Source organism: Diprion similis, chromosome 3, assembly GCF_021155765.1.
Source record: "Diprion similis isolate iyDipSimi1 chromosome 3, iyDipSimi1.1, whole genome shotgun sequence".
NCBI lineage: Eukaryota > Metazoa > Arthropoda > Insecta > Hymenoptera > Diprionidae > Diprion > Diprion similis.
In genome coordinates, this window is record NC_060107.1 from 13,509,758 (window position 1) to 13,534,203 (window position 24,446).

At 38.6% G+C, this 24,446-nt stretch overlaps 1 protein-coding gene and 1 long non-coding RNA gene across 5 annotated transcripts in view; one reads left to right on the forward strand and one right to left on the reverse strand.

The window, feature by feature from the left end:
* The window catches only part of LOC124404076, an 18,248-nt gene extending 17,589 nt beyond the window's left edge, over window positions 1-659 (reverse strand). Inside the window, exon 1 of the long non-coding RNA XR_006928979.1 lies at window positions 526-659. This is a non-coding gene — a long non-coding RNA (uncharacterized LOC124404076). The remainder of the gene's footprint in view (window positions 1-525) is intronic.
* The window catches only part of LOC124404071, a 24,436-nt gene extending 1,693 nt beyond the window's left edge, over window positions 1-22,743 (forward strand). The window contains exons 1-18 of one of the 4 annotated variants that reach the window (XM_046877903.1): window positions 1,504-2,087; window positions 4,384-4,450; window positions 5,512-5,576; window positions 5,959-11,180; window positions 11,241-13,541; window positions 13,685-13,815; window positions 14,048-14,818; window positions 14,905-15,022; window positions 15,140-15,270; window positions 15,360-15,503; window positions 15,656-17,047; window positions 17,132-17,550; window positions 17,832-18,065; window positions 18,358-18,494; window positions 18,570-19,311; window positions 19,423-19,552; window positions 19,776-20,139; window positions 20,619-22,743. In XM_046877903.1, the coding sequence (XP_046733859.1) occupies window positions 1,873-2,087; window positions 4,384-4,450; window positions 5,512-5,576; window positions 5,959-11,180; window positions 11,241-13,541; window positions 13,685-13,815; window positions 14,048-14,818; window positions 14,905-15,022; window positions 15,140-15,270; window positions 15,360-15,503; window positions 15,656-17,047; window positions 17,132-17,550; window positions 17,832-18,065; window positions 18,358-18,494; window positions 18,570-19,311; window positions 19,423-19,552; window positions 19,776-20,139; window positions 20,619-22,411 (14,376 nt within the window). In that variant the 5' untranslated portion in view covers window positions 1,504-1,872 and the 3' untranslated portion in view covers window positions 22,412-22,743. Of the gene's footprint in view, window positions 1-1,503; window positions 2,088-4,383; window positions 4,451-5,511; window positions 5,577-5,958; window positions 11,181-11,240; window positions 13,542-13,684; window positions 13,816-14,047; window positions 14,819-14,904; window positions 15,023-15,139; window positions 15,271-15,359; window positions 15,504-15,655; window positions 17,048-17,131; window positions 17,551-17,831; window positions 18,066-18,357; window positions 19,312-19,422; window positions 19,553-19,775; window positions 20,140-20,618 lie in introns of those variants that run through there. The other 3 variants (XM_046877902.1, XM_046877900.1, XM_046877901.1) reach the window with 3 other exon arrangements.
* The last annotated feature ends 1,703 nt before the right edge of the window (window positions 22,744-24,446 follow it).

The window sequence follows — 24,446 nt, forward strand, 5'->3', positions numbered from 1 at the left end:
CTAGCTTACAAATGTCTGATCTCCAAGAATGCGTGACGTTACATCACGCAATTGCAGTATGGACAATAAGTGCTCTTTTTATCTGATCGCGCGTGGAATAGTGATACATTTAGCCTTTACTTTTCTCAGTTTCATTCCTTACCTGATCGACCGGATCTGTTTTTCATGTTAGGAAAATGAAAATGTGAAGTACCTTTTGCTTAATCTATTAAAAAAATTTAATTTAGCAATGCGTAAAGCCAGTGCACTGTTTGTGAGCTTCAAACGATTACGTGACTAAAGCGATTATTGTGATGTATCATCAGCGATAAATGGTATATTCGCATTGATAGATTAATCTAAGAAAGGCGATGTGGTGGATCTGAGAGCAGTGGTTTGTCAAATGTTTCAAAATTTATATTATTACTAATATTTAAAAATTGCATTTATTCTTCAAAGTTCCCGTGAATTGTCCGGTTACTCGATCAATATACATATCATCAGATACTTGTTGGTGGAAACCATTGCATACGAGACTTGATAAACTGTCGAATTCTTTACACCCATCCAACGTACGAGGTCGAACTGCGTTTGCCGTTCACATATTGCGTGGACGAGATTTATACTGTGTAGATGGAAAAAGATAAACGGCTAGATGTAATGCGATACAGAAAACGATAATAGTAACATTATACATTTTGATATAAATCAATCCATGTGAATTCAAGAATCCACTTTACGTGTATGTTTCACTTCCGGCAATATCGGGAAGACGTAGATAGCGATCAATAAAAATACACGTACGTCTCGGCAACACATATACTGTGAATCTCTTTTAAAACGGTTTCACTTTGTGCTACTCAAAGTGACTGTCTTCATTAAAGTGGAGACAATACTTATACAAGACTAATTTCGTTCACTGACGTGACTCATTCGAATCGAACTTATACAAAGAATGGAAGAAAATAAAATCAAACTACTTGTTCAAGTACAAAGAACAGGACTCCACTCTGAGTAGCCACAGAATTCAAATATTTTCTCGTAATCCATACTATTTGGAGCTGTACAGTGTACATATATATTTGTATTAAGCATATAGATATTCATACGCCAGGAAACGTGTCCTTCTCATTCACCGAGTCCTTACGAAATGAACCCTCTTATAGCCCATAAGTTTTGCATGTTGGTTGGGAAGGTTGTACAATGTACCTGCTATCCACAAAGTGACAGGGCTGCATGTGCATGCTTAATATAAACTAAAAAAGATGTAAAAATGAATTAATACAACACCGCAGCAGGATCTAAGCAATGCTTTTCCAGTACAGTTTGAACAATGTTTTGCCAACTTAATATTCTGCTTCGAATCCGTGTACTTTTCATGTAATTTAAAATTTCCATTTTATTATTTCACAGACCCTTTGTGTTTCTTTACCAGAATCCATATAGTGAATTCAAACCTGCAAAATTGTCACTTGAAAAATCAATTCTTTGTATGTATATATATATAGATAATGACTAAAGAATGAAACACGATCCATTAGCCGTCACCAAAAAGTTATCCAACTCTAGACATTTCAACTCTTTGACTTTGATCACTGCAGTTAATTGACTGAGCATACACTCGGCAGCATTGTTAAGGTGCCTGCTGCCACGTTTATCGCTTCGTAGACCTGTCTTATTTCAAAGAGTCGCGATTCGAAAAATGAATACTCATAGCCGTAGAGAATTGAAACAACCAAAGTTCTGGAATGAACTTTAAAATAAAGTCGGTGGTGTTAATCGCGCCTATTTGGCATAGGACTGGTACTGCAAGAACAGTATACGTAGGACATTCAATCCCCACTTCCCTTGAAGATAACGTCGCAAGAAGACGTCCAAGAATGTTGATTATAGATGGAAACGATAAACGATTTAATTGTGGACCTAGGTGACCCGAACAACGAAGCCAACATGGATGCATACGACAAGAAGTTTGCAGAGATGCAAAAATACATTCCGTTCTTGGAGGCGATGATTGAGCGGCTCCAGAAGGTCAAGGATAAGTCAAGGGAAGCTCAGTTGCAGAAGATGCAAAGTCTACATGGGATCCTGTCCAACAGCAAAAGAAAGTACGTCACATCCTCGTCGTCAAGGTGTCCAGTATACCTATAACTATCCAGTATACCTACATTATATGCAATTACGAGTGATGAATGACAAAATTAACTGCAACTGACGCAAGATTGGTCGCGGTACGACGACTGGCCAATCGTAGCGACATCCGGTTATAAGAAAGAGCAACAAAATGACAATCAACGACGTGGCATCGGGAACAAGAATGTATCATATTCCTTTATCTTTCTTGTCATCATTCCGTCGACTGACTTCCTCAATTATAATATCCCGTTTTTCCGACGCTCTTTCGTCATCGGGTTTATATAGGGAAACATCCGGTTATATCTACATCACGATGCGCTCCTCTTTTGGTCAGTAAAGTATACGACTAAGTTAAATCAATGCAAATAAATACACACACACACCGTTACAACAGTCTATGTATGCAATCGCGAGGTTAAATCTTCGCATAACGGAATTTTAGAGATGCCTAATACAGAAAATTTTGCAAGAGGCAAATACTTTCTTGCCGTTTATTTGGCAAAACTGACGTATGAGGCTGACTGCGATCAATATGTAATTGCTAAAGTTTTCGTCCGCTCCCACTTTCAAGTAAACTTGGTATTTTATTTTATTGTTTTAAATTTATTATCTTTTCTCTTCTATATATTTAGTTTCTATTTGTAACATCACTTTTGTCGACTGTCTGTTGCATCTTCTATCACCGTTTTCAGTACTCGCACATCTATTGTGCACAGTTTCACTAATAGTTTCACACCCGATGTTGTGGGTTATCTAAACACCCAGTTTATACACTCACATACTATCGTTATTATGTACATCCAACCAGTGTATCTACACGTATGGTAATATTCAAAGCTGGCATGGCCCTGTCGCAACCATAAGTTACGATCAAAAATTTCTGATACATCCATCGTAATTTTTTCTTTTATATTCCGTCTCATGCGTGAAAGCACACTTACTTTTATTCGGATAATTCCACTAAGCACCCCTGACATCTATTCTATTACAGTGGTTTCATTTACTAGTATGGAAATTTATATTGGCTAGATATTTAACATCTATTTCGTCATTCGAGGTTCTTGAGACATAAATCATTCGGAGAAGAGCAGTTTTTTTATAGCTATTCTCGAGTTGCTTCCTGCAGTCGCCGCTTTCTCAGCAACTCTAATTATCTTAGTTCGTCTGATTATTTTCCTTGCGCAGGTGCAGTTGTCGACCAATTTTTCTTTGCCTACTCCGTTATAACAGTGTTTGGAATAGGGGGATGCTTAAAGCGATGAGAAGGGTAAGAGCGAGGTTGCGTTAGGTGTGTTCCGATTTGGTTGGGTTCGGTCAGATTGTATTAGGGCAACGTGAAACAGAGTGAGTAGCTTCAAGTCGGGAAGGAGTGTCTGTCCTACTCGCGCGCGGACAGCTGATTTATACGATTTACATATCGCCAAAGACGTTACGGGAAAAGCCGTTCGTCTGCACTCTGTTGACGGTCTTCTTAAAATATTATTTGACTTGTGTTACGTGAGAGGCTGCATTTTCATATGAAATTACATTCATGATTTTCATGTCTTAAATTTCGTTTTCTGCAGTATTCTATTCAAAGGAGTGTTACGATGTGTATCTTTTGCGTTTCTGGTTGATTCATCTTTTATCTTCTTATTCAAACGCTAAACTATTCAATGATTTTTGCCAGAGTAAGGACCGTTAATGCCAGACAAAAGCCATGCGTAAGTTCAGTGCCTGGAGCTTTGATCACGACTTTAATGATCCTCCCGCGTGCTAGTATTTCCATACTTGCGATATATTGATCGTACCGCGGACTTGCAAAGCGGAAAGAAAGTACCTGGGAAATCAGGTCTTGGCAACGTTTCACATATATTTTCAAAGTAGAATTTAATTTTCTACTAGAATTCTTGAGTCTACAGGTAGTGTACATAGGTTGCCTCGAACATTACGAAACCTTTCTTCCTTACCTCTGAAATTATGCGATGGATGTTTCCAATCTGTTGATCGATTGTCAATTCCTTACGATGACTCGGCTAAGAAGACCATACGTAATAATCCCGTGTTTTAAACATAACCAAATTTTTTTTATTTGTCGTTTTTGAAATATTAATTAACAAGTTTTGGCTCAGTAACTATTGAAATCTATTTATTCTTTAGTTATGCAATTCGAGAAACGATAATGTAGTGTGCATCGTACTGTGACGTCAAAATGTCAAAAAGAGATGTCATTATACTATTTTTATCTGTCGAGGCAAACATTAACTATTGAATATCCTCATTATACAGGTTGAGGATCGAAACTTTACAGAGATGCGAGGATGTCCTGCAGAAGCTACACAATAAAGTAGAAAAGGTACCTACACTTGTTTGTATCTTCATTATGTATGCCATACTGGAACTATAATATGATATTTTCCCACGTGGATTATATGCATTTAAACTATCAAATCTATCCATAATGATAGATCGTCTTTTAATTTAAATTCGATAATTATTGTGTATGCGGAAACTCGAATATTTGTAATTACTTCAGTAGTTCAAGTGCAACGAAAAATGTAGTATCAAACTTCAAGAATGGACTTCAGGCAAAACGTATCACATATATGTACACATCTGCGAGTGAATTTCGTGGACATTTCTAAGTTTTTAGATTGAAGTTAGTAACGTTTACGTAATGAAAGATTGAAAAAGAATAATTAATTTGCAACTTGACAATGACTTTGAATGTGTTGAGTTTTTAGAATGTGAGATTTTTTTGTTTTGTAACATTTTATTGAGTTTCAGACCCTCCTGAAAATGCAGAGTAACGATTTCCCTGAAAATACATCGTTATGTTATCGTAACCAATTTCAATCTAATCAGTTTTCATTAATTCGTCGAAGCTGAAATATAATATATAATATATTATTTATACGTACAATGATGATTTAATTGCAGCCAAAGTCGAATTATTGCAAACACGTTATGAACCTCCTACACTTCGACGAATGTCTTTCATTTCAGCCAATTTTCTACGCGTAACTTACTCGCATATGTGTGCAACTTGTGTTTATTACACCGTGGTGGGTAGTGTTCATTCATAAGTTCATTTTGACTGGCTGCGAAGAAGGAGACGTTATTATTGATTTCGTGAAGAAAACCGAAATGATACTGTATGCGTATGCGGGTATTGGAGTTTGACGCTGTATTCGTCAAGAAAGTAGGAATGTATATACGTAGAATATATATTTACTGCCCTTTCATCATGAAAACCAGGCGAACATTTTTGTGCGCGGATTCGTATTGACAAGTAATTAAGTTTATTGTTCATGTTTTATTTCGACCGTTCCGATCTCAGAATTCTTAGAGACAAATATTTATCGCATGAATGCCTTTATATAATGTTTATTTTTACTAATCTTACGCGGATTCCAGGGAAATACGGCAGGCATTAATCCCCTGCACAAGAAATCTGGAGAAAACTCTACGCAAAACGTAAGGTAAGTCGTATCATAAATTTACAATCGAATATGTGAAATTCGTAGGATTATTCTAAATTTCGATTTACTGAATAAAAAATTAAAAAAACAGTCTAATCCTTTGGAGAATTGATTCCTACTACATAATTCGATTAATGCCCGTACATCACTACTGTAATTACTACTGCAGTAAAACAGGATTTTACGCAATTTGCACTTATTTGACAGAATGTTACATATTTTGGTGAACATTGTTCAACATAAAAGACTACGTTTTAATTATAATGGACAAGTAAGAATTTAACTATAAGCCTGATACTTATTACCGCGTACTGTAAATGTATTATTACTATCGTACGTTTGTAAGAGTAAAATGGAAGAATGATGAGAACTTTTCTTGCAGCTCAAAGGACACGGCTAAGACCAAGTTAGCTGAACCTTCTCAAGAAAAAATGTTGGAAAATGAAACGCCAGCAAGTCCCAGTCCAACCGGGAGCCCTGAACACATGCCAAAATCGAGTCCTATTATTATACCTACCGAGCGAAGTGATGAAGCAAGCACCTGTAACTGTGACAGTAAACCTGCCAGTCCTGATCAATGTGAAAACATACCAGTAACAATCCCAATTATCATTCCCACTGAGCGTAAAGCCGAATGTAAAAATAACCAAAATTCTACGAATCATAATTCAAATAACTGTGGGTCGGATAGCAACGATCCTTTCGCTGAGTGGGATATGCTCGAGGAGTCAGAGAATCAAATTAACAAGTCGCGTAGAAACACATGGCAATCTGTGATTGCGCCAGGAACCGATGTAGCCACTGCTGCGAAATTAGTTTGTGATAATTTACCACAAAAAGTCATTCCGGAGGGTAGACCCCATGTACCAATGGCACCTCGCCATATACCAACTGTACCTGCTCCTTCATTGCGAAGAATTATGTCAGCTTTTGATAAGAGTAGGCATGGTAGTACGAGTGTCGGTACAATGCACTCTGATAGAAGGTCACAATCCCCGGTAAATGTACCAGAAGTTCGGCTCAAGTCTCCCGATCCAGATATATTATTCCCAAGACTAAAAATTACATCGCCGCGCCAGAAAGATAGTGTTAATCAACCAAAATTAAGCCCCAAACCTTCTACACCGTTACTGGTCTCACCGCCGTCGGTACTTACTGAACCACCGCTTTCTATAGAGGATCTAGCAGAATTACTATGCGAGGAAGGTGATGGCGGAAAAAAAGATCAACAGAACAAAGATATCGCGGTTAACGATGCAAAATCCAAGACTTCAAAGAACTCTGGGATAGATGATGTTAGTAAGAGTAAAAAGGAAACGTTGGCAAGCAAAAGTCAAAGAAGAAATCTGAAAGATGTCAGCGAAGTATCGAAAGTTCCGAATAGTTTCGTGTTGACTCAAGAGGACATAGACAGAGAAAGTGAAAGGAGATGGGAAGAAATAGATAAACATATTGTTAAATTAACTGCTCGAAGATGCTTACCTAATAAGCATTCAATTTCCTCGCCAAGTTCGAGACCCGAAACTTCCAAAGCTGGTGATACCAAAGTAACACCTTCACCACCTAGAATATCACAGCCGTTATTATCCCCAGGCCTATTGAGCGCAGATAAGCCTGTCGATCATAGGAATCTTCCACCATCTCCGATGCAAAATACAATTATAGAGAAGGAAAATGAAAAAGAACACCGCTATGCGGATAATTACGAGCGACACCCGCGGCAATTTAGAGATTTGCATGAGAGAGAATGCGGAGATGACGCTAAAGACATGAATATAGTTTCCGGTAATCTGTCTCGACCAACGGAGGAGCAACTAGGAAACATAATATACCCAAATCTTCGGAACAATATCGATGCGGGCTTAAAGACTGACGAAAGCACAAGGAATGCACCGCTTTACCAGAGACGCAGTCAGTCAAATGTTGTGTCGGCTGACGCGGCGTGTACACTTGGCAGGAATGACGAGTTCAGACGAGAAAACGTCGACTATTTCAACAGGAACACTGGCACAATGACGAAAAGAAATCCCTTATTACCTTCGCCCATGGTCCCCGAGTTTCCTAACTCTCCCCAATGGGGTTCGGGGTCAAGTTACAGTGGAAATATTCGTCCCCCACCCGCAACAGCTCCCCCCAATACTTACCAACGTAACCCGAACAGTACAAATTTCCATCAAGACATGTGGCAAATGGGGTCAAACTGTCCTCCAGGGATGACCTCCGATTTTCACCAAATGAATGACCCCGAATCTAGAATACCGCAGTTCAATCCTCACCCGCCGCCGATCAGACCGATGATCAATCCGGCATCTCGACCGCAGGAAATAAATCGTGGTCTGCATTCCGAAGGCGGATTCAGAGAAGAAACGCCCGGCCCAACCTCCGTGATACAGCCCTTGCTTTCACCACCCGCTTTTCCGACTGGGCCGCAATATAGGAATACCAGAATGGAGAACAGGTCCTACGACGCGTCGTACGATAGACCATCGGACATTTCTCAACCGCGACACACCTGGGACTCGTCATCGACCAGGGTTAGTGATGTTGGGTATAGAAGGGACGGCGATTCCGCTCGCGGCAGGTCCGGAAATGACGGACCAGTCTGCAGGCCAGGAACGCCCGCACCTTACGCCAGGCCAGGCACTTCTTCTCCGCTTTGGAGTCGAGACAGAGAACGGAATGACAATGACTGGAACCGACGTGGACGAGGAAGAGAACGTTACTACAATGACAGGGGTGGTAGAGGCGATTCCAGATGCGGGTTCGCACGCGATTCTCGAAGAACAGATTGGGAACGTGACGGCCATAATGAGAGGGATAATCGAGTTCGGTTGAACAGGGATAACAGAGTTTCCGAAAGAGATCCTCGCGTACGAGCCGAGCAGAGACCGCCGAGTCCAGTTATACCCAAAGAGACTGTAACGGCAACAACGGTTAGAGACCCTCGATTGATAAAAGACACTTTCAATGTAGTCGATCCGATCACAGACGTCGTGGGATCATCAGGTGACAGAGATCCAAGAAGGCGTATTTCTGAAACAAAGGTAAGCAGAAAGAGCCCGAATGGAATACAGCCAAGAGGAAAGGAGAAAAATAAGAACCACAAATTGATTGAAGCGAAAAATCGCAGAGAATCTGAAGCTGAAGATAAGGAGAGCGATAAAATGTCAAAAGATAAATTACACTCTCCGCTTGAATGTCTGTATGGCGTTATTGATACTAAAGCTAAAACTGGACAAGGTTACGGCCTTCAAAAGTTTAAAATTCCGAAAATCAAACGGCCCGATCCTCCACCTCCTCCATTAAAAACTGAAACTGCTGCCACTGAAGTAAAGGTATCAGAGATCAGTTCTTCTGTAACGCCCGAACAGTTACCTGTAACAAGTCAACAAAATGTTAAAGATGAGAAGAATGAGGACGATCAAATTACGCGAAAGGTGAAAGACGAAAGTGGAAGAACGGATGATGCGGCAAGCGCATTGACCGTAAATATCTCGAAACCTGAACAACTGGACGATAATAAAGTTCATGATACAATAAATAACAAAGTTGTTTCGCCAATTGCAGACGATGGTTGCGACGAAGTGACTACTTCTACTCAAGTAGATCCTTTGATCGATTCTGTCCAACAATTGAACAGTATTGACCCTCCAAAGGAATCAGATACTTCTAAACCGAAAGAAGAAGTGACCAAAGAATGGATCGAAGCCTTAATTAGAAAATCCTTTGAATTCGGTCAGGGAAAACAACTTTTTGATCAAGCGAAATTATTACACAAACTAGGCGAAGCTCTTCATTCAAAGAAGATGAAAAAGATTAAAAAAATTATCGAGTCAGATTCTGAAAGTAGTAGCTCAAGCACAGAAGAAGTTGTGGAATCAAGAAAGTTGCAAGTAAGGAAAAAAAGGCGTGTAATTTTTTCAGACAGTTCGGATGAAGAATCATTAGCAGATAGATTGGGTTTGCTCAAAGATACGATGAATGAACAGAATACCAATGATGCCACAAAAACTACGGACATTGGGCAAGAGAGCAAACTTGATGCTAGCAGTCAAAATGACAATGACACTACATCAGAATCTAAACTCGATATTGTCGAGAAATCGAAAAGTTCCGACGAAGATGAGAAAGTTTCTAATACCACAGCTGCAGTTGAAGAGGTAGCAATTTCAACGCCAAAGAAAAAGAGAAGCTATAAAAAACGAGGGAAAGGTTCAAAGAAAAAAGAATCAGCCACCGAAGACCCTGTGGAAAGCAACGTGGCCGAATCGGATCTATCGAAAGACGATCCGCTGCCACTTAACGAAAATGACAAAGTTAAGGAAAAGGTGCCTGCAAAAATGAAGAACAAGAGAAGAAATTCTTTGGAAATGTTGCAAGAGGATATAAGAGAAATGTTTATAAGTGAAGGAGTTGTTACTGCAACTGGACATCGAATGTGCAGATTGATCAAAGAAGGGAACGGCAATTTGAACTCTACTGTACAAACGCTTCCGAACAGTTCTAGCGAAGCGACTGACAAGAAAACGCGTAAATCCGGTAGCAAACATAACAATAATTCCGAAACTGATGAAATAGATTTTGCTGAACAGTCAAAAGCAAATGATTTCGATCAGAGTAACCGTAGCAAGCATAAAGCTTCTAAATCTTCGCAATCAGAAGGTACCAAAGGGTCACATCTCGGTTTACAAAAACGAACTTCCAAACGGGTTTCGAAAGTCATTTCAAGACAGTATATAGACTCGTCGGATAGCGCGGACGATGAACCACTGATAAACTCGTTAACGCCCTCCGAAAGTCTCAAGTCTCTTTATAGTTTGCAATCAGAAGCAACAACCGTAACAGAGCGAAGCGAATCACCGCAAAAGTCCGAAGCTTCGCAATCTCTGGACGCAGAAAAGTTTGAGGAATCGCGGGAAGTGATGTTACGACGTAGCAAACGTATCCCGAGAGTAGTAGTTGAAAAAACTGAACCTAGTAGAATTGACTCTTCCAAGATAATGTTCGATAGTTCTTCGGATGAAAGTTTTGGCATTGATGTGTCCGACCTGGCTGCAGCAGTCGATATATCCCTTCATCCAGAACCTGAATCTCAACATGAGCCCGAGATAGTCGAAAGTCCAAGAGTATCTAGAAGAAAAACTCGCACGCAAACCACTGAAAAGCACAATCAGAGATCCAAAAATGACAAGTCAGCCAAAACCACCGAAGACAAAGTTGACGATACAATGTCATTGACTGACGAAGGTAGCGTTTTGTCAGACATCTCCATGTCTGGCAGTAGTACATTCAGTAGAAGGAATACCAAAAGTTCGAATATCAAAAATACACCCAAAAGTCAACAAGACACAAACGAAGAATTGCTGAGCAACATTTTGATTGGGCTAACTGCTAAACCAGCAGTCACAGAGGAAATTGAGAAAGAAAGTGATGCAGATGCAGATGAAGAATTGGATGAAAGTATTGGTGATACTGAAGGAATCAAAAAAGGTGTCACAAAGCGAAAAAAGAAAAAATTTAATTGGCAATTGGGTATTTTATCTAAGAAAAAAAAGAAAAAGAAGAAAACATCCGCTTCGATATCTCCTGGAATTCCAGCATCAGAAGCCGAACTCGGTGACTCTTCTGATCGACTGAAGGAGACAAAAGATATTTCAAGTATCCAAGCTGATCTTAATGATAAAACTTTGAATATTGTCGAATCTCTTGACTCGTTGCAAGAACCAGGAAGCCCAAATCTATCTCGAAACAATGATGCTTTGGGAAATGACGAAGCTACCTTTCAACAAACTGTGCCAGGCACAGACTCTGTCAACTCGAATTCTGAAGTACAAAGGTGCAAAAACATGAATGTTCCAGATATAAAACAATGCAAAGATGGCGGTGAACCAGCCGAGATGGAACATACCACCGATAATGAAGCATATGGGATTGACCAAGTCAACACGTTTGAGGATCTAAGTGCTTCGGAGGCTGAAAAATTACTCGAGCATGCATGGACAGGTCAAGAGAGATATAAGTGTATGTTGTGCACATTTACAGGTAAAAATATTGTTCATCATTATAAATTAAATCATCATGAAGATGAAGTTCTGATTTCAAGACTTCCGCAATCCGATGCAAAAGTAGCAATTGAAGAATCGAGTAACAGTGATATGAGAAGAGCTGGCCCAAAGTCGTGTGGCAATGGAAAGTTTGAGTATAATTGTAGATTCTGCCTTTTTTCTACAACGGATACGAAGGAACTTGCAAAAGAAGCGTTTTACGAACATTGTACTACTCACACAGGAGAATATAGATTTAAATGTGTCAGCTGCCCATACCAAACTGTTGCCAAATCCTCTCTTAAATCCCATTACTATAAGGTGTGTCGTAAATTTGCGGACAATGTTTCGGTGGCGATCATTGAAGATAGTATACCCAAGGAAGATGCCGTACACGGTTACATTTGTTCTCTATGCAATTTTGTACAATTAAAAAAGTGCAACATTGAAAAGCATTTAGTTGTAAAGCATCGTTCCAATTCCACTGCAAAAATTGTTGAAATAAATATGTCAAAAAGAGTTAATGCAGTATCTAGTACCAAGATTGACTCCACTGTAACGCACAAGGACAATATAGGGGGAAATGATAATGTATCAGATGCTGAAAAAATCAATATGACAGTCACAGACGTGTTAGACCAGACAGATGAAATTATAGAAATTATTGAGAATGCAATGGACATACAACAAGTTCCGATAAAAGATACTGATGGCCCAAAAAAAGTTGCCACAGCTGATGTAAATGCTGAAATAAAAGTTACTGAAGAAAGTAGTTTCGTGCAAGTTCCAACTGATGCTGACAATAGTAAAAAAGCAGTGGATAACTCAACAGATGAGAAAGCATTAGCTGTTGAAAAAATTGCAATTAAGGAAAGTACAGAAAACACATCTGTTTTGCCACAACAAGAAAACGAAACATCAATTGTTGGTGGAAACTTGAGTGTCTTTGTATGTCCGCCAGAAGTAGCAATTAAAGAGCATGAGATTCAATTAGAGAGGAAAAAAAAGATGCAAGAGATTGTAGAAAATATTGGGATCAAAGTTAACAAAGATGGATTAAAGAAATCTCTGTCAATAATCGATAAGCTGAAAGTCAAAATGGACACAAATTCTCAAGTAGATAAGGAACCAAATGCAGTAGTGAGTAACAGCAACGATCCACCTATAAATTTGCCACACAAATCTCAGCCAAGCTCGGATATAAATTTATCTCAATCAAATGTGGAAGAAAATCTTCGTGATAAGGAACCGTCTCAGTTGAATATAGATGAAAATTCCTTTAATCAAATAACGCTTGTACCTGATTCAAATTTGAACATCTCAACAAATTGCGAAAAAGGCTTGGGTCTTCAAGACAACTCGAATGATTCAAACAATTCAGAATCAAAGCCAAAAGATCCGCTGGTATCCTTTGACGATACGTTGCCAAATTTTGGCAGTGATACAGAGACAAGTGACGTCGAAATGACAAATACATTTGAACATTTTGAGTCAGATTCCAGTAACGAACAGTCAGAGAATCAAATACCCCAAGATGTCAACTCGTTACTGAAGGAAACTGCAACTGATAATAATGCTTCTGCTAGAGGTCTCATGGCCATAACAATCCAGAGACTTGCAGCTCAGCTACAGAGTGCAAAGACTGGTATGTCTAGTCAAGCTATAGATGATGAGCAGATGAACGTTGATCAGGCGGATGATGAAAAAATTATTCCCGAAGCACCTGATGTTGTACCATTATCCAGTATTAAACAATTGTGGAATAACCAGTTTACCAAGCCTAAAGAAGCCAGACTCGAACAGTCAGATGACTCGAACCCACCAAAGACTTTGATTAGGATACGACGGCTGAGCGGTGACAAACTTTCAGTGCCTTCAAATCCAGTCGAACCTCAGGAAGAAAATCAATTATCCAGCACTGGTACGAATATAAAAGTCCATTGTTATAGAATTTTTTTACAGCCAAATTAATTTTTTTGTATGAATAGCACTATGAATATATTACGTCAATTTTTCTGTGTATTTTATGATACCGTTTCATAATCCCACAATGTTTCACACCAGAAGGAAGTGCTTCAGACTTGGGAGCGGATGTTCTGCAGACAGACACAGAAGAAGAATGCTCGTTTTTAAGAATAGAAAATGTTGTCAGCCTTGCCCCAATGGGGGATGATGCAGAGGATGAAAGTTCTATAGTAAGTTATCCCTGCAATATCACGTTTGTAATATCAAATTGTTTTTAATCTCAATTATTTTTCCACGCACATTGTTTGGCGAATAACTAGAAGTTGAAACTGCTATGCACAATATTCAGTGAAATAGACTGCTCAATAGCTGTTGAAGCCTTGCCGCTTATTAGTTGTACATAATTTATATTGTCGAAATTGTTTTAGTCAGCTAAAATCTTCATTTCTATGTTTTATTCAGATCAGCGATATAAGAAAAGCTGTTGAAACGTCGCCCGTGAAACCTCGGATATCAATATTAAAGAAGAGCCCAATTATTCTACAGAAAGTGGGAAATAGATCTGTTTTAAATCAACGGCTTATGAGCAGTATGAGCAACACTGGAGAACCCTTAAAAATAATTCCCCTGAAAAGTCTCCCATCTACATCTCAAACTTCGAACAAGCAAGTCGTAGCCAATATTGTGCCAGTACAATCCACTTCAAAACTTCAAACCGGTACGCACCTAAAGAAGTCGGTTTTTATGCCAAAAATTGTGAAAACAACTGGCACAGCCACAATAGCCACACAAGTAAAACCAGCTGGAAGTGTTCAACTCCCTGCGAAACCAAATTACAAAATAATCAAGCTCACAAGAACAGCAACATTGCTCAAGCACAAGGAATGCGTTGCGCAATCAATTGCTATAAAACTTAAATCACCAGAAGCTTATCAGTTGATGTTGACTCCTGCGAAATTGTGTCACATGTTCAAGTGTATGGCACGTGACTGCAGTTATACAACAAGCTCGTTAGAGTATTTCAAAAAGCATTGCAACGAACATGAGAGTGTCTGTATCAAAGAAAAGGCGCCACGACCTTTTGGATGTCAAAACTGCGCTTATTGTTGCACAGTTTTAGATGATTGGGAGGCAATGGAAACGCACTTGATGAATCGACATGCACACTGCCGATATCAATGCAGATTTTGCTTCTACAGAGCTGTAACTCAATCTTATGTAGAGCTACATCAGGTACGATGTCGTATTATTAGAAGTTACCCATAGAGATAGGTGTACATCATTCACTATATTGACTTACAACTTGATGTGGTTTTCAGGCCGTCAGTCATCCAGGTCAGGTTATAACTGTGTTGCAAGGCAAGGCAATTCACGATAAAATTCCTGATGAACGTATGGATCGTAACGAGTGTGTAAAACCATTCATATGCCAACAAGGTGAATTATCCTATTTATAGTTTATATGCAACTTGCAGAAATACCTAGAAAGCACCCAAGTATCAAATATTCTTTCTTTAGAATAGACAGCACTTAAGTGATAATTTCGAATTGCAGAATGTTGGAAGAGTTTTTACATTCCCGAGAAGTTTGTTTCACATTTGAAAACAAAACATGGTCCACTACTCTCGATATACAAGTGCCACTTGTGTGCTCAAACAAGTTTGAAACCAGAGCAGCTTGTGTCGGTAAGATTTTCTGATGACATGCTGAGTCATTTACTTACTGTTATTTTCAACTGTTATTATCTATTTTACCTAATATTCGTATTCCACAGCACTACAAAATCCATGGAATATACAAATATCAATGCATGTACTGTGTCAATGGGTCTGACATGTTGTGGGAGCTACATAATCATCTTAGCAACGTTCACTGTAATCTACCACCACATGTTATTGAAAGAAACCTTATGCCACAGGTAAATTGATTTAAAAAAATGTAAGAATCATAATCGCGGACATTTGTTAACTTAAGCTTAAGATTATCACCAAATCTTGGTAATATTTGCTATTGCGACAAGTAAAGATTCGTTGGATTTTGTAAAATAAGTCTGTTTTCTATTCTCAACAGGTATCAAAGGAACAGAATGTGATCGATCAATTGACTGTAAAAAACGTCGAAGACGATTTCAAGTTTACAGATCTTGTTACCAACATTAAAGAAATCCCTGAGGAATGTTGGCAACTCGCAAAACCTCAATCTCAATACAATGACCCAAGTACTTCAAAAAATTCCAGTGGCACATCGCCGAACGAGATATTCCTAAGCAGCCCAGACAAAGGTGGCAAAATAAGCTTATTAAAGAGAAATCTGTTTTCTGAAATTTCTGAGAGTGGTGAAACCCAGAATAACGCTGCAGGAACACTAGCTATGTCACGTTACACTATACAGCACTCCAATGAGGATGAAAGTCTTGACAATAGGATATCTATTCCTGAGGTAGACGACTCGAACGAGTATTGTGTACCGCTAGATATAGAACTTCTACCAGATAAATTACACGTTGAGAAATCAATCGGCAATCCGTCCTTAAGGGAATCCCAGGAGTACAGGCTCAAACCTTGTTTATCATTTGAATATTCTGCCGATAATAACAGCGACGGCCGTTCAGATGTTGGTAACTTGCAAAAGTCACTTCAGGATTCTGATTATAGAAAAACACTATTAGCTGTTGAAAATGCTGCAGATCCATTGAGTTTGAACAAATATTCAAATTCCGTCGAACAATTAGTTGGAGATAAGGGTGTCGAAGGGTCTGACAGCTTGAAGAATTTCCCGAATGACGGATATTCTGATTCACCACTAATAGCTGTAGATTCAACTGGAAAGAAAGCAGAACTCTCAGATGATAGCGATATAGAAATATTGGAAGACAGCACACAGACTGTAACAAAATCCAGCACACCCGAAATCAAAATGACTGAGAATGCTGAAACAAATTCTCAGATATCAATGAGTACTGCAACAACTAGCCATAAAACTGAGGAAACACAATCTGTTACGGCAAGCAATAGCAGCGATGCAAATCTGAACGTTATTTCGAATACCAACTTTGAAACAACTTCCAACGCAGTTAGGCAACTGCTTACTTTAGATGATATAAAAGATACAGGGTTTACCGGCACTGACTTGTACAAATGTGGAAACTATAATTGTAGTTTCAATTCGGATACACCAGAGCTGTTGAAATGCCACCTATCAAGTTGCACAGCCGACAACGACATTAAATCCCTAATTTGTGCTCACTGTAAGAAACGTTTTGTTAAAGTGGGATTTTTGCTGGAACATTTGAAGACACACGGCCTCAAACGCTTTGGATGCTCATTGTGTCCAATGAGGTGCACATTGCCTTATCAAGCTATGTCTCACATGAAGTCTAAACATAAATTCGCTTCTAACAAATTAGTGCCTGCAGACCCCAAGAACCCATCAACCGATGGCCTCTTTGTGGTTCAGCCAATAGTTAGTATGAATGTAATCCAAGAGTTTGTTAATTCGTGTTTGAAAAATACATTTGATTGTAAAATACGTGTCATTATATTTCAGCGTGGAGCGATAGAGAGAGGAAGGGGGAAAAAACGAACACCCACAAAAGTGTCGGATAAGGAAAATGAGAAATCCATAGATGTTGAAAAACTATCCTTCAGTCCTGATGAAATAGAGTCTCTGCCGCGCCAAGCTATTTATAATCGAGAAGTGATGTGCGCAGTTTGTCCATACAAAACCAAAGTAAGAACAAACATGATTCGACATCTGCAACTTCATGCTAAGGATGAAAGTGTACCTGAATCTGGTCCTGTGAATCCAGTGCCATGTTTGGACAAGAAGGAAAGAATGTTTGACAAGATGGTCAACTTGGCTAGCAGTTCTCATCAAAACGGGCGAATGGGCAACAAATCTCGTGACGTGAGCAAAGAGAACACCGATGATGCATCTTTGCCTCAATTTGTACCAGAACACAAAAGGTATGTTTCTTCACTGCCATTATCGAAATTGATATTGCAGTATTAGTTCTGGCATGTGCACCGCAAGGTTTTTTCCACGGTCTGCTTTGGAGGGATCTTGTTACACTAAGAATCTACAAGAAGTCGCACTTTGATAAATGCTCCGTTTAACTGGAAAAGCGGCATTTTTGGAGTAAGGTGTTTTCCCAGTATTACGTCTAAAGTAGCTATTTGCCAGGACTGTTGAAATTCGAATGCATGTCGGCGTCACCACGATTACCTAAATTTAAATTTCACCCTAGATATGTGTGCGGTGTTGCCGAATGCAATTACCTGACAGTTGACGACACGATGTTACGCTGTCATCTCAAAGCCCTACATTCAGACGAACCATATTTCCGCTGCCCTCACTGCTCATCACCCCAGCCGGGACAAGAGACCCAAAACATAGGGATAGACAAGATGGGGATTCACTTGAAAATGCACGACACTAGATTATATAAATGCTCTCATTGTAATCACCACCATTATCACAGGTTTGTACTGTGTGGCAAATTTGACTCAGTTCATGCTTGCTTATCTGGATGTTTCGCAAAGAAATATATGTCAAATTTATATTGTGGATTGTCAGGTTATTATCTCTGAAGATCACTTGACGCAAATGGCATGTTATTACAAACGTCTTGCTGACGTATATTTCGCTACATGGGTCCTTGGAAACCTATCTCAATCCCTCCAGACACAGATAAATTTGTCAGATGTTTCAACAACTTTGAATTCTGAATAATCAAATTTTATGTTGTGTAATAGTTTCAAATTTGTAAACAGGCATGTCGTGGAGAGACATCTTACAGACAAGCACGGGGATAAACGGCCATTCGTGAAAGTAATCAGAGAACCGGAAAGCATTGAAACTACGCAAAACATACAGGATGAAATAGAAGATGAAGGTCCAGATCGCGACGGTAACCACTGGAAGTGCAACTTGTGCGATTACAAGTGCATGTATAAAAATGAGATGATTTCACACGCGTCGACAGAACATGAAGAACGGTCTCAGTTTAAATGCAGGGAGTGCAGTTACAAGACAACTGGGAAAATTAATATTGAACAACACTTTATTTCGAGACATCCCGAAGAGCCTCAAATAAAATATGATATGACCTACCAGAAAATTAAAGGTAGTCTGAAAAAAATCGGGGAGATGACAGATCAAGGCTCAACTGACGAACCATTTGACACAACACCGCTGTGGAGGCGCGACATGCCCAGAATAAGACACATCCGTGGTATTCTTCTAGAGGAAGAAGAAGCTGCAGCTGCAACTGATTCTCCTATCAAAGGTACCAAGCGTAAGAGCGAAGGAAGCGATGTTACAGGCAAACAGGCAAAGTTTAAACCCAGTAAAACGACGCCCGGTGAAGTAGGAAAATCTAGCGATGAAAAAGTAAAAATAATGACAGTCAAAACCACTGAAATAAAGAAAGGAACTGAACCAAATAGCCCAATTAACGAACGAGTGAGCAAGATTCGTGCTGTGGATAAATTACGATTGTTAGATAAAACTGAAGATGATAAACTACACGAGACCTTGGAAAATCCGGTGACTGACACTAGCATTTCTGAAGACTTTAGCGAATTAAGCGACTCTGAAATGGGACAGTTTGGCCCTTACGGAAAACCTAATGGCACTTTGTACGTGTGCACACTCTGCGAATATTTTGAGACGAGATATAAGCATGATTTAAGGGATCATCTCTACCGAGAATTGAAGTACAAAAAGTAAGTAACATTAAATATCTTGTTATCCAACTAATAAATCAATTTACAATATAAAGTATTGAACAATGCTGATGGAAATGAAGAGTCTTCAACATAACGTAATTCTTACAGGTGGCATTGCAGAGCTTGTGGATTTTTATCTGTGAATCGTCATACGTTAGTGAAACATTTTACTAAACAACATCCTGGCGAAGAGCCAGCTCATGAAATGCTTACTCCCGATAATTCGATTGAGGAGTGGGTGAGTGTAAAAGTTACTTGTAGCCCGTCTTTTTTTTTCTTTGTATACTCACAATTTCTTAGGAAAGTTACGTTCAAAATGAAAAAGTTTATTGATAGATCATTCAAAAATTATGAAAAAAAATTCTATATTTCAATGCATATCGCGAGGAGATCCTGACTAAATCCTTTTACAGCAGCTTGTTAGAAATATTTATCAATACGTCATAATTTATACTTTCCAGGTAACAACTTTATTGCAAAGACAGACAAGTATTATTAAAGGATTAACAAAAAAAACTAGTTCAAAAGTAAACGTCGATAAACTTACTCCATCCGGGCCTACACAAGTATGTAGACAGTTCAAGAAGTCTGCGAAAGAAATTAATCCCTCTGTACAAACAGTAATAAAAGAAACTGACGACACTTCGAAAACTTTTGACTTGACACATGCTATTAGTAAATTGCAAGACAGTTCCATTAATGCCAATATGGAGGCAGATATCGACGATGAGGATAGTAGAGACAACAACGATCTTGTCATTGATCTGAAAGATGATAATTTAGAAGAAGCTGAAATACAAGAGGAAAAAACAATATCCACCAAATGTAAGGATTATTATTACTATTATTTTGATGTTAGATAATTTAATGCTTACCACATTGCGTTATGAGCAAAATGTTTGGTATAAAAGTAACAAGTAACATCATATATAAGGGAAGAGGGAAAATGATATTTATCACACTGATTACAACTGATTACACTGTGTGTGATGTTCCTTGCGTAACCGCACACCATATGAAAGTAGGTACTATTTTTTTTTTTTTTTTTAATTCCAATATCACAAATTTGCTCTATTTTGTGCTAATATCATCAAACTTCCAATCTGATATTTTCAACGACTATTAGAAACTAGGAATATGTTCCAACATCTTGACTCTCTTATCTTCTTTTGATGAGAATTACTGCGCAAAAAATGTTGGAAACCCTGGAATATTAAGTAGACAAGTGAATTAATCATTAGTTTCGAACAAGTGAGGCAACAATTGACAAATAAATAATATTAAAATTTTTTTTAATGTTACAGCTCGAGAGATCAAAGATGCAGAAAAACCTCTGTTGTGCAAACATTGTAACATGAGGTTTGCCAGGCTACGAGGATTCAAACTACACGTACAAGTGGCTCATCTAAAACGTCTGAATTTCCTTTGTCCATATTGCGATAGAAGTACCAATTCTGAAGTGTTGATGCGCCAACACATTACTGCCAAGCATCCTGATTTATCAGTAAAAATTATTCCTAATCCTGCTGCTGGGGGTCCAGAATTAACTAAAGAGTTTTGGGAAAAGGAATATGGCTTGGTTTGTTCCGGCAAAACGAAAAAACGCAAACGTCAATCAAGCGCGGAAGATCTGAACAAATCAAAGGATGATACAGATAGGGCCGCTTGTCGCGACGTATGCGATTTGTGTGGTTTCAGTGCACTGAATTTAACTGGTTTTAAAGCTCACATGCGTATGCACGCAAATAAAAGTACTATAAAATGTGGCCATTGTGCATTTAGCGGATCTGCTGATACCGACGTTCGGCAGCATTGGAAAGTCAGTCACCCACATGCACCATTTAAAGTTGAAGAACTCTCAACAGCTGGCCCATCCAATCGAAGCCCGACTCTGAGTGAAGAAAAAAAGAGAAGCATCGAAGAATACAGTGACGACGTTGAAGAAGAACAAGTTCCTTTAGCTGGCGAGACATCGGAAAAACTTATCTTTTGCTGTTTTTACTGTAGCTTGCATAGTAGTTCACTAGATACTGTTAAAAGTCACTGGAAAATGATACATAAGGAACGAAAAGATGAAAATGATCCTCCAAAATGGAAAACTGGTTTACCGTTCAAGTACAAAATGATGCGCATGCCGCTGCAATCCACACCTGAAAATCTTTTACAATGCGGCTATTGTGACAAGAAGGGAGGCAAAGCAACACTGAGGGTCCATACGCGTCGGAAACACAGTCATCTACCGCCACGGTTTATCAAACTAGATGACATGGCAGAGGAAGGTTGGACTTGCCAGTGGTGCAATGAATTTTGCGAAACAGAGGACAAAATGAATCATCACCAGGACATGTTCCACTCGCATTTGCCATTGCATTTTAAGAAACAGGAATGCGAAGAGCAACACAGGGGGTACAGTTGCCCCGAGTGCTCCTTCACCTCCGTATCCATTGGGGGTATGAAAAAACACGTTGTGAAGCATGTAAACTTTTTAACGTGTAAATATTGCAACGCAGCATTTTCCAGCCAAAACCTGGTAGCAGTGCACAATGCTGAGTTTCATCCAGGGTTGGAATTGAAAATAGACAGTATATCCAATTATGATTCACTCGTTACGAGCATGATGGCCAAAGTCAAATGGAGTAAACCCAAGCAATCGATCACGAGTACGACTGTGACCAGAGAAACGAAAGTCGGAACTGAGTCTAAGAAACATGCTGTTGCTAAGAAGTCAACAGCAAAGCCACCGTCCCGTGTCCAGTTTTTGCCTAACAAAATGCGATGTGTTGCGCGAAAATCTACTAATACGTTAACAAGGCATTCGTCAAGCTTTATGGTTAGTTCAAGCAGAGACCGTTTAGGAGCGAGCTCTCCAAACAGAGATAAAAGTCCAATGAGAAGTCCTGCTGGATTTTCTTACTATCGCGTCACCAGCCCACCGATCAGCTTAGCTAGTCTAAGTACATACATGTCGGTAGGTGGACATCAGATGAAGGTAAATTGTACGACACTTGGTCAGTTGATGAACATAAATCCCAAAGTAATAGTGAAAGACCTGAAGCAAGATCTTAAAAGTTTATCGATTCTTTCAAATCGCACATAAAAGAGTTTGCGACCAGTAACGATTGCCCAGTCTCATGCATCTCGAGGATCCATCAGTACAACTAATCATAGGTATATTTTTCTGAATCACGTTTCTTAAAGTACAGATTACTTGTCTTGAGCATTAGTACAAACTTGTCAACAATATCATCAGTTTCACATGTCTAATCTGATCTTGATGTAATCTCCTATATCATAACGGAAATGTTTTACTTATCCTTGGTATAGGTGCTAAATTTTCGAAATATATTTTAGCAGTAACTATTGCAGCGTGCATATTCTTTTTATTTTGTACAATAGTGAATTTATGTTGCGGCAGCATTTCCCCTGGAATATTATTATATCCATTAAGTATATATCCACTATCAGTATTTCCATACAACCAAATTTCTATTGTCAATAATATTTATGCTAATAACAAAACAGTTGATAATTTGATTTATGCACCATATCATGCTTAATTTAACTTTATTATTATGAAGAAATTCGTGAAAAAAGTTCAGTGGGAAAAATTATTAATACAACTACATAGCAAATCGCTAAATTGAACTACGAGGTTTCTCGGTAATTAAATTGTTAATCTTCTAAACCAACTCGGAGAAACTTTTTGACGACTTGCAGTTGTAGTAGGAAATTAAATACAATCACAACTTCTGTATTAAAAGAAAGCTTTTAAGTTTAACGTAGTATCTAAAACTAGTTAAATGTGATATGTACAGTTTTGTTTCATCCATGGAACTACAAGGTCATGTCAATGAATACAATGCTGACATAGCGTTGAAGTTTTATTTTAATTCAGATTTTGTGTTCACCACTTAATTTTCCCAATATTCCATTTTGACATGAATTTTCCTTCCTTTTTTCACTTACATGGAGCAGAAGATTAGGGGATAGTTTGTTTTCTGAAAACAAGACTGAGAAGCGTCCGGTAGCAATAGAATTAGGCTTAGACCTTAGGAACTGTATATACACTGTATCATAAAAACTTGAATAAATATTTTTGATTTTTATAATTGTGCATAATTTGTGTCATAATTAATTTTAGCCGCGGCTAAAATATCTGCGGAATGACTATCAGAAAGTAGCAAACAGCTCTAAACTTTGCACACCTTACATGTTCGACATGGGTTGTGTAGTAATGAAACCATATAATTAAAGAAAAAGACATTGGTTGTGTAGTAATGAAACCATATAATTAAAGAAAAAGACATTGATTGTGTAGTAATGAAACCATATAATTAAAGAAAAAACCGTAATAAAATGGAAGCTGTGTTAAAAATTGACAAATGATTGGAATAAATGTGCAACGGAGCTTGACGAAACTGTCTAAAAATTCTCCAGTTTCCAAAAATTCTCAAAAACTGCCAGAAATTGGTCTAAGTTCTCAGTAAACATGCAGCTTTGTTGAAGAGTTTGATGAGCCAAAAATCGGTACTTTTTATTAATTTTACAACAATGATTTCTAATAACAAAACATAAACAAAATATAATAAAATTATGAACTAACGCTGTGTTTCGTTTCGAACGTCTTTGAAATAATAACATATATTTTAAATCGTTCAATTGCTGTTCGCGCCTACTGCGCTCAGAGCTTCTTGATTATTCTCTAGAGTTTCAGCGCTTACAACCAGAGTGCAGGCGGGTGCCATTTGGCCCTTAAGATAATCTGAGAACCGCGAGCACGCGGATTTTGGTAGATGATAATAAGTTTCAGTAGCGAAGTAGCTAATTGTTCGTATAGTTAGTCAGGCGAGGGCGAGACACGCGCTGTCCTCAGAGTGGCGATTTCAGGATCGCCTCCGAGGTACATCCTTTGCGCTTTGCGACCTTGTGTCCACATCTTATCTTATTAAATATTTATTTTATCTCGTATTTTTATTAAACCATCAAAACTTTACACAAGTAAGCGTTATATCGGCAATGCAGTTGCCTACACAAAGGCCCACCCGTAAAATTCCCATAGAGGTGAACAAGGTCACCTGTACATACATAAGCTGGTTGAAACGATGCATAACAGTAAATAAAACTATAGCTGA